Below are 11,191 nucleotides of genomic sequence, written 5' to 3' on the forward strand. Positions count from 1 at the left end.
ACTTAATTCTGACTCCGTGTTTGTAACAACGGGCAAAAGAAGCAGCATCTGATTCTTTATGCAGATGAATTGGAGAGTTTTCATTCTCTGTATGGTGTGCAGAAACAGGCATCTGGCAGCTCTGGAGTTTGGTTTCTTTATCTGTAAAGTGCAGATAATAATCCGTATCTTGATGTGCACTGTAAGGATGAAGGGTTCAACCTCATGCACTTTGGCAGAATTTAGTCCCATGAAAAGTCTGGAGAAGAGCCTCGTATGATAAGAGGCCCGCTCCCCTGCCTTGGTTGTGCCAGTATTTGAAGGATTGGTCTCCAAGCTTTTAATCAGTGCTCACGGAGTGCTGTCTGAAAAGGAAAACATTGAACTGGATCATCTGTCTACAAAAAAATCTCATACCAGTCAGATTATTTCTGCCCGTTTCAATTCCTTTTTATACCCTATGGAAAAATTGTTTCCAAAATAAGCTGTATCACATGGGATTTTACTGCAGCGATCTAGTGTAACCTTGTAATGTGTATAGCTATGAGATGCAAGGCTCACTTTTTTTGAACAAATTTTAATACCTTTTGGTGGTGCAGTTACAGACAAGGAGTAGCAAATTATGCATGTCCCATCAGCCGGTGAATAGCCCTGTTGCTGAATTCCTGAACTCTCTCCTGGTAGGCAGTTGCCCAGAAAATCCTGTTCTTTGATAGAGAGGGCATTTTCTCCATTTAAATCATTTTCACTTGAGCTGAAAACATGACAGTTATTAAGAAATAGATCCTGCCAGTTGCCCTTCATATATTTTAATCCAGCTTCACTATAGCTAGACAACTTGTGGTTTTATTGGAACATGCAAGACACGTGTGGTAAGAAGAGTTCACTTACAAGCAGCCAAAGTGAGTGCAACCAAGCAAAAAAAGTGAACAGTTGGTGAACTGAAATGCATCCCTTGCTTCAGACAAAAATACGGTGGAATGAAAGATGCAGTAGACTGGCTTTCCCTTAAGCAGATCTAATTTCAAAATCTGGCCCTGGAGAGATGAACTTTTGCTTTAATTGAGGAGGTGGATCCCAGCTCCTTGTCACTCCATCAGTCAGCACCCTTTGCTGTAGCTGTAACAGCGTGCTACAGAAGGCTGTCATGCTCATTCTTGATGTTTATACCAAGTCTTCCTATCTGCTGCTGCTGTTTGGGAACCTGTCCTCACCATCTTCTTCCTTTTATACTGGCACATTTGCAACAGACAGTGTGCCTACATGGAATCAGTCATTGCCTGTTCTCCACTTGCCATTTAGGAGGCTAACATTGGTGATTCTAAGGGTTTGGGATTGTTCCTTGCATCTTGTCCACTTCCGTCTTCTGGATTAAGCAGATTTTTTTGACCAAAAATCATTTCTAGGTGAAAGTAGCAAGGAGGGAGGTGTTGTTTAGGTTACAACCAGTCATTACTCTATTATAGGATAAGAGTGAAGAGAGCAGGAGGAAGTTATCAGCCCACGGACTCCAAAATTTGCCCTGAGCACTGCAGGAGAAACAAGGTTGTACTTCTGTCTTTCCACCCAATCCTCCATCCCGTCCCAGTGGATACAATTGTTCGTCAAGACCTTAAAACCCCTGGTTTTCCATGACAGGTTCCTCTTGCGGTTGCAAATTCCAGCCGTTGTCTTCTTCCTGCTGCAGTTTACAGCTGTGTGCTTTACCTGTAGTACATCCACTTCTTTATCTCTGTATTCCCGTGCTTTTCATGTCAGCTTCCAAAATTAGCACCGCAGTAGATAGCGTTTTTCATGAGGGTGATCATGTTTGTGAATTGTGAATTGGGTGATCATGTTTGAGAAATTGAAAATGACAAAAGCACTGTTACAATCAGGGGGAAATTATGAACATGGTCCTGGAGACTTCAGGACTGTTTCACTGCAGCTTCAAGCCTTCAAAGAAGTGTTGCATGTTCCCTATAGGTGAAGAAACTTGTCACTCAGACATTTGCCATGCAGAGACCCAAGTTTCCAGCAGGAATGAGGTTGTCTCTGGTGACATGTAGATGTTGATGCATGTGCTTATGGCCAGCAGAATTACAAAGATAATAACAAACCCAGCACTGCAAACCAGAAAGCAGAAACAACTGTATATCCTGCAAATGTAAAGTGTTGTATTGTGTGTTTTGTCCTTCCTTGCTTTTCAGTAGGAGATGTTGTAGCCAAGGGGTTAGCTGTAGTCTGTGGCATTCCTTCGTTACTCCTCAGATCTCTGCCTTATAAATGTGTGCTGCAAAATTAACTTGGTGAAGAGTGAAAGAAATACCAAGAAGGAGAAATAGGAGAAATTGGTTTAGGGGCATGGTTTGCTTGATAAAAAGAAAATGTGAGAAAATACATAGAATGTGAAAGCTGTACATGCTTCAGACTTGAAAAAATGCAGGGACTGCAGGCCATTTCATTCCTGTGTTCAATGTGGAGGGCAGAGTTTACACTGCTGTTTGTAGATGTTTTTAAGCATGGACTCAGCTTTGTGATGATTTACCAGGAGGGCATCATCATCTTTGGACCTTTGCGTATAGATTTCTGTAGAGTAAAAGAAAGAAGGACCCTCCTGGACAATCTCCAGGGTAAATAAGAGAAAGAGTTACTTATAAACTGTTACAAATTGGTACTCAGTAATGGCTGTAGTGTTGATAAGACAATATAAGAGGGCCCCCAGTGGTTACTGACTTAACAGCTGCATGTAAGTCAGCCACTGAACATTTGCTTGTAGCTGCTCTAGTTTTGTTTTTACTGAAGAGCAAGAAGCATAAACATGAGACATGCAGTCTAAAGGCTGCTTTAAGGGTTTCGCTTGTTAAAAGTGTATATTAAAATGGCAGGGTCTTCCATAACATGAGCAGGTTGTGCTTGTTGTTGCCAACAAAAGTGGGTCCAGGTCATCCAGAGCAGTATCTGGGGTGGTGCAGGTGGGGGTAGCTCACTGGCCCTACAGAAACATGGGAGCTGTGCAACAGGAGTGGCTGGTGCAAGTACAAAGGATCCCCAAATCTGAATATATTCCTGGCATGAACACTGATTTTGTTTGCTTTTCTACCTGGTTATCAAGTTAGTGGCTGCACCTCAATTAAAATCTACTTATCCCCATCAAAACATTTAACATTTGTGCAAATATTAAGCATTTATATGAATATTAAATGCATTTATTTAGCAATGATTTTTGTTTACATTTTACCACAATCTGAGTAAAAATTGCAAATGGAAAGTAATTTACTTATGCAGAAATTCTGCCTGCATCAAACTAAATTATCTACCACCAGTGGATAAACCATCCTCATCAATCCTGTTGGGTCTTCACCATGTCCAAACTCATACCCTAGCTATGTAAGGGCAACAGTAAGCAGGAGTTCTTTGCAATACTGTGGGTACTTTGTTCTTGCCTTTCTTATGGAATTCTTGGATCCATAATGTGAAGGACGTGCTGACTTGTTTTACGATGTACCACATCAGGGAATGCAGTGCACAGTTTTCTGTTAGATTTGGAAAAGTGCAGGCTTTATATTAAAGGTTCATTTCTTTTTCATCGTTCAGCCAACTCATTTGCACTGTAATGTACTTTCCTATTCCTCCTCCTGATAGTTGGTGCTTTCATACCTATTTTACAAACCATATTTTCAGTCTAATCCATACACCAGTTGTCTAGAATTCCATAGCATTGCTTATTTCTTACCTATAACTCTTAATAAAATATAGGGCTGTGCCAACCTATTATATCCTTAATAGAATATTCTAATGGTTATTAAATCAATTGACTCTGAATTTCACTTTAATAAATGAGTCAGACAGTATTTTCCAATTACTGTCAGCCGCCACCTTTCCAAAGAGCAGATTATTTTGATTGAATTTTTTAAAGCTGCTCAGCACTTTTTTTTTCCTTTCCCCTCCCCCCCCCCCCCTCCTCCCCACATAATGACAAAGAGCAGTAGCTCTTACTGCAGGGAAGGAGAGCCTCTTGGACTGTATCTGACACTCCTTTCCATTTCACATTTATCCCAAATGGAAACTGAAAATGAGACATTTCTCTGCTCCTTTATTTATTAATGGTATCATACTTTGCACTTTCATAGCATCCTATCAAACTGTTTGCTAAACATGAAGCGCGAGGCAGAGGTTGGCGTGTAAACAGAGCCTTTTGCATTCTCTTTCCACAACTGGCACCCCTTTGCAAGAGCTGCCACACCCTGGCTCTTTCATGCCAGTAAGAGATAAAATGCTGGCCTTGCTTTTAAACTCTCTGTGGAGAGCAGAGCCTTTATTCCCTCATCCTTCTGCGGTGTTTGTGACCCAAACAAGCAGGCTTTTTTGCACCTGCACATGTATCTTCAGCCATTTCTTAGGCAGATCACAGTGATTCTGGAAGTCTTCCATGTACAGTAGCTAGTCCTGTGCTCTTCTCCAGCTCTTCTATCCCTCTAGTATTAAAAGTCTTAAGGGATACAAATTAGGTCAGCCTATTAAAGAAGAAATTAAAAATTAACACCTCCTCTTTAGAGATGGGTACTCTGAGAAACACAGGCAGTGTTGTCGTGCCGAAGGTGGTGAGAGTAAGTCAGTGTCAGAGGTTGCAATGGACGCCAACACTCCTGGCTCCTGTGCCAGTACTGTAACCTTATCTGTCTCTTGAATTTAAATGATGCTGGTGTCACATTCCTGAGTGCAAGAACTGGAACCTTGCCCTTTGTTCCAAGGAAGCAGCGCAAAGCAAGTAATGTGCAAAAATGGGTGAAAGAAAGAGTGAGGGGAGGGGGTTAAAATTCCCTGAGCAGTGAAACTTAGAAAAAAAATTGTTCTATTAGTTATACAAATGTGGTCATATTTTAAATGTGGTCTTTAGAGCTAGCAGAATAAAAACATTTTATTTTTAAGAGAAAGCTTAGATTCTGCACAAATGGATGTCTCTTGCCTGGGGAAGTTTCCTATCTGCCCCAGGCGAGTGGGTGAGGGGATTTTTCAAACTGTTTGTAAGTCGGATTTGCAACATAGGGTAATCAAAGTGGTTTTGATGTTTGTGACCAGGAGATCACCTCACGTCTGTGTGGTACAGGAAACACAATAGGGTCACATTTAATGGGGTTCAGTTCTTCTTGAACAAGTATAAGTGCTGTGTGCCTAAAATTAGTTTTGCTTCGGCATCAGGAGTGTGTGCCTTTCTTCCTACTTTTTCCTCATTAGGCAGGGTAAAAGAAAGAAAGGGGGAAAAAAAAAAGCCTTTTCTCTCTTCTGTAGCTCCTTATAAAAATGTGTCTTTTTAGGATGTCTTTCTCCCCTGAAATGTTTGAAGAAATCCCTGTTCAATGTTCCCATGCTCTAGGATGATTAGTGTGGTTCATTTACACTTTGCCAACAGTAACTCTGTGATTTGAGAATTGGCATCGATTATCTTCACCTTGACATGTGGAAGATCCTGAGATGGAGCTCCCTTTGTCCTAATTGCTTTGGCTGTGTGTATCAGCACAAACAGTTTGATGAAGAAACTTCACCCTGTAGGCTTTCTCACCCACAATTGTCCTTTTCTGGGGACTTTCACTGTCCTCAGAACTGTATGTTTTGTAATGACCATGACAAGGATTTGGGCATAGAAGAAATGATCCGATTATGTGGCACTCTATAGGTCTCTTATAGATCATTGTCTATAAGTTCAGGACAGAGGTTCAGAGGAAGTTGTGTGTAGTTTGTTGAGTCTTCATCCTCTTTTCAGTATGCTCAGTTCTTCAGCTTGCTCACAGATGTGGGTTGCCTGCTTGGAGATTATCGTGTACAGTCTGCCTCACTGAATATGACTGTCTTTCTTAGACATACAGACTGCTGTATGTCAGATCTTTTCCCTCGTGCATCCCTTCATAGTGCTTGTGTGGGCCAAGCTTACTTTTGCTCAGCAGTAGCAAAAACAAGGGATGCCAAAAGGCTTTGTCAGTGATGGTGGAGAACACAAAATCCCAGGCAATTCTTGAGAATCTGCTGAAACATTCCCTGATAAGGAAATAGTTAGCAGATATTTGATACATATTTGCTAATTTATCTCTTAACACGTTATGAGAGATGTTGCCTACCCAGTGTATCCCCTGTAGTTCAGAATACGTTTGGCCAGTATGACAGTCTGGATGAAACATGTCCATCAGCAGCCTGACATCCCCTGCCTCCGTATCCAGAGAGGCTGTGGTGGCAAAACAGCAGAGATTGTCCTGAGCCTTTGTCCAGGTTGGTACTGAAGGCTGTTTTCATTGAGTCCAGCTGGAAATCAGTACATGTTCATGTGGGCTGGGAGTCAGAAGTCTTGAGTGTGATGTTGGTACCAAACCACAACATCACCAGGGCCTTTTTTCAGATGACTCCTAAGTAACAAGCATCACAGAATCATAGAATCAATTGTAGAAAGGTCTGGGTTGAAAAGGACAAAGATGGTCATATTATTTCAACCCCCCCTGCTATGTGCAGGATCACCAGCCACTAGACCAGGCTGCCCAGAGCCACATCCAGCCTGGCGTTGAATGTCTCCAGGGATGGGGTGTCAGCAGGCCTAGAGAACTGCTGTGTGTGGTATGGAGCATTGCACCCATGCACATGTGCTTTCCCACATACGCAGTAGCAAGCATTAGCCATTGCAGCTACTGGTCACCATAGGTTGTAGGGCAGAAGTGGGCAGCCTTCTGAGGTGTTTGGGCAGGCAGCGTGCTCACCTATGTGGCTCCTTTTCATCTGAGAGCTGGTGGTGTGGCACCGGTCACCCTGTGTATCCTTCCTGTTTGTTGGTAATCAAACCCTGCCTTTACCTGCACATCAATGCCACTGGTGTCGCACAAGGGTGATGTACAGAAGGACCTTTCCTGAGCCACGCTGTGAGAATTGAGGCCTCTGCAGCAGGGCTGGAAACCATCACTCACCTAGCAACTGTTTCTAAGTAGGACACAGCCACTGAGCAGCCTGCAGGTCCTGCAGCACCCTCAGGAAGGGACCTGGCGGTGAGGCACGGGGCTTCCCAGCACAATGGGAGGAAATGCAGGAATGGGCAGCAGGAGGTAGGAGCCACGTGGCATTGACGGGAAAGCTGTGTCAGGAAACACGTGGGGACTTCCTGGAGCTGGTGTATGGGGAAAATGCAAATAGCAGGATTTGTCAGAAAGGGAGCTGGGAAATCCTGATGTTTGCAAAAGGTTTTGTATGTGCCCACAAGACTGGGATAGTGGAGGAGGGGTGATGCAGGGGTGAAAAATACCTCCCCTCGCATGACCCGCTGCTGTCAGCCAGAGCGGCAGAAGCGTGCACTTGGAGTTTCCTGCTTGTGGCTTGTGGAGTGCTGTGTGAGCAACGTTCAATTCCTGCACTGCTTTGGAAGTGTTCTTGTTTGTGATTGAGTGCTTTCTCTAAGAGATGCTACTTCTGGTTCTATTCATCGTTTCCTACTGATCTCTAAGGCTCTGCTTTCCTATCTAGTGGCAATTGTTTCTGAAGAAGCTGTATTTTAATGCCCAGTTAAATTCCTACATGCTGAAACCTTGCAGATAAACACTTTAGCAGCTCTGGATGCTGAGGGGCATCCAGTTTCCTGAGCTGAGCAAAACAAAAAGCTCATTCCGTTCATAGATCATGTATGACATGCTCTTTTGTAAGGCCCATAGTGATTTTCACTTCTACTCTCATTTTTCCCACAGATGAAGGACTGAACCACGAATGCAAGCTCTGCAATCAGACGTTTGACTCTCCTGCCAAACTCCAGTGCCACCTGATAGAGCACAGCTTTGAAGGCATGGGGGGCACCTTCAAATGTCCGGTGTGCTTTACAGGTAGGAGGCTTGTCTCAATCCCGCCTATGCAGAACTTCCACGTATAATTTTGTTACAGTAATGTTTCATGTGTTGGCTTTAGGTCAATTTGTGCTCATTAGTAATGTTAACTAGAAACCATTCAGAAAACTGAGCTTCTTGGGAGGGCAAGCATCCATCTATAAGAACGGCATTTCAATCTCTTCAGTTAGAACTGCTGAGTTTTTTACGATTACAGAAATTATAATCTGTTACCTTCCATGATGTCACACTCACCATCTTCACGCTCCAAACTTGCTGGCATTAAAACTGCCCATGAATTTGTACTTTAAAGCTATGCATGTTTCATTTAAAATGACACATCTCAAAGCAGAACTGCTAGATGTAGCCTTCACAGCAGTGTTCTCTGAATGAGCAGGAGAGTCCACTTGTGTTTGTTGGCTTCTGGTGAGAGGAAACGCCCTCGTATTGTGCTTTAGAAAGCAAAACATGCTGTCTTGCCACAAGTCAAGTTCTGCTCTCCCCTGACATAGGTTCAAGCACAGAATAGTCCTCCCCAAGTCAGTGGTGTTATTCGATAGTAAAACCCAAGTGAGAAAATAACTTGACCCAGTACGGCCATAATGAGGAGCTGCAATGTTTGGGCCATAATGAGGAGCAGAAAAATGCTGTTGTTGGAAATCAAAACACATTAAAAGAATGCCTATGGAGCTGTGCATTTTTTAAGGACTTCTTAATAGGATATTTTATAAAACAGTAACCTAAAACGTAAGTCTTAATGTGTGGCTTACGTGCATAATTTTTCTTTACAAGATGAAAATCAAAGATGATCACAAACGTGACAAAACACACTTTGAGTATTCTCTCATCAATGGCATGCTAATTCTGGAAGCCATTCAAAGTTTTTGTTCCCCATTAATGGAAGCGAAGGATTTTCACTGATAGACGAACAGAAACTCTGATAAATTCATTTTACTCCTCTTTGTTTGGCAGCTCCCCTTCCAATACAACCTAAGTACATGCTACAGAGGAAAATGAAAATTGCATTCTTTGTCTCTCAGAATGAGTGATCATTAATGAATATTGCCTCAACTGTGTTGAGTTTCCACACATTTCTACAGGTTATAAATTTTTTTTTAAATGTGTAGTTCATCTTCATTGCACTACTTATATCAGTGATGTCTGGGCCTGGATAGCACAGCTGTAACCAGTTTGCCTATCCAGCATCTGCATACAATATTTCTTTCAGTGTGGCATTTTTTTAGTTTTATTACTGATCCTGCTATTTTTTTTTTCCCTCTTGCCTTTGCATACATGCTATGAAGTAATCTTTTTTTAGCATGACACCATGGGTCTTAGATTTCCAAGTTTGGGGAAATTGTAAAGGCAATATAAAAATTTGCATCTGTAAGGAGTTCCCATTGACAATTCTCCACGTGAGCTAGATTCCTGATCAAAGTAATCCTTTAATGTTTGAGCCAGTAGCCTTGTAAGATGTGTTAAAGAGTATGGAGATAAGTCGATTCCAATCTGTGTGGAGCACTTTTTCCTTTTAGCTGATGGGGTAAATAGGTACTGCGCATTAACCATAAACAATTGTGTTTTATTAGCAATATGCTATTAAATTATTTCAGCGCATCTTGGTAGAATATTAACAAGAAATGAAAATCCCCAATATTAGTTTTATATGGAAAATGGAATCTGAGTCCCTTTTTTCAGTGTAATGAGAAATGTGATTAAAATGTATGACTCAGAACAACAATATTCTGATATTTTTTTTTTGTTGCCTTGCAATTAGAATAATTTTAATGATTAGGAGTGGAGTCAAAGTCAAGTGCCAGCATCTTTAATAAATCCTTTCCCTGCCTATACAGATTAATATTGTAGATGCAAACTTTTTTAGGTCACAGTGCACCAGGCATCCATCAGAAGTCAGTGCTGCCAACCCAAACACTGCCTCTGGCATATACAATTTAATTATTAATAGTATGTCTCCTAGGTAAACTGTTACACAGTCTTAGGGCCTTGTTTTGTAGTCATTAAAATTGAACATGTTTATATTATTGAAACCCTTGCATTCAGTGTGTAGGCAGAGTTGATCTTAAAGTATCCAAAGAGAATTTACCTGCAGTTCTGTTTCACATTTATAGACATTGCCCCAGTGTAGCTGTGGGATATAATTTTTAGCATTAACACATTTAAATACAGAGCTGATTGTTGGCTTCAACTTTAGGCAAACGCAGTAAACAGGACTTTGGAACCTATGCTTTTCAAACCTGCTGGTTGCTAGGAAGTAAGTTTGTATGTGTTCAATCAAAGTTCAGTAAGCATGAAGAAATAATTCTGAAGAGAAAATGGCATTTTTATATGTTTAAATTTAGACTTCACTTGTTGTCCTGCTAGGGTCTCCTTTTGCTTCCTTCTTTTAAATTTCTTCGGAAGCCAGACATCTGTTTCAATCCATTTAAAATGAAAAAGGATCACGCTTCACAGTTAAATAGAGTTTGTTGGTACCCTTTATAGCAGCGGCATAATGTGAAATTAGAGTATGCCAGCTTAATTTTACCTCTTGGAATTGCAGAGCGTTAGTGGGAACTTGTTTATAAAAAATGCTTCACTTGCTATGTGAAATAATGAAAAACTCATTGTTTGTCTATTATTTTAGTGTTTGTCCAAGCAAACAAGTTGCAGCAGCACATTTTCTCAGCCCATGGACAAGAGGACAAGATCTATGACTGCACACAGTGTCCACAGAAGTTCTTCTTCCAAACAGAGCTGCAGGTACACACTTGCTACCTGGGGGTTATAATAGCGTTGTGTATTTGATAGCTGAGTTCATAGATTTGCTTGCCATGACCTCCTCTGATACTTCTTCATCACTAGGATGGGAATGAAGGAAGGATAAGGGAAATGGTAGATAATTCAACTCCCACAGCTTCAAAAAGCTGCTGGCAGAAAACCACTGTTACAGACCTGAAGTCTGGGAGCCACCTTTGGATTTTTTCTTTGTATATCATTGCATCTCAAGATATAATTGAAGAGTGAGGAATTGCCGTCGTATTTTGAAATGGGAAATAATGTATTCTTCTGCCACAAAACCTAACCACTGATGTGACAGTGCAGGAATGGGAGGGAAAAAGAGACAGAATTTATCTTCATTTACCTACTGGCCAAACCAATTTCCCATAAATCCCAACTTAGTGGGAGGAAAATACATATATACAGTCAAACAAGTGTTACCTGTCTTCTTGTCTGCTGTTTGTTTGACCCAGGATATGATTATAGTAGATTATTAATGAGAACAAAAGAAGAGAGAGAAGACAGTAAATGCCAGAAAAGATCTGAAAACAAATTTGGGTGAAGGAGTTAGTTACTCCATATTAGTATCTGAAGTAGCTTGTTTTGTG

The 11,191-nt window shown here is 41.3% G+C and overlaps 1 protein-coding gene across 1 annotated transcript in view; it reads left to right on the top strand.

Moving 5' to 3' along the window:
• The window catches only part of ZNF521 (zinc finger protein 521), a gene marked incomplete at both ends in the record, with an annotated part of 203,325 nt that extends 192,715 nt beyond the window's left edge, over positions 1 to 10,610 (top strand). The window contains 2 exons of the mRNA XM_079533874.1: positions 7,674 to 7,805; positions 10,450 to 10,610. Of these exons, the coding sequence (XP_079390000.1) occupies positions 7,674 to 7,805; positions 10,450 to 10,610 (293 nt within the window). The remainder of the gene's footprint in view (positions 1 to 7,673; positions 7,806 to 10,449) is intronic.
• Between the last annotated feature and the right edge of the window lie 581 nt (positions 10,611 to 11,191).

Source organism: Tetrao urogallus (genome assembly GCF_951394365.1).
Source record: "Tetrao urogallus genome assembly, chromosome: 3".
Classification (NCBI taxonomy): Eukaryota; Metazoa; Chordata; class Aves; order Galliformes; family Phasianidae; genus Tetrao; species Tetrao urogallus.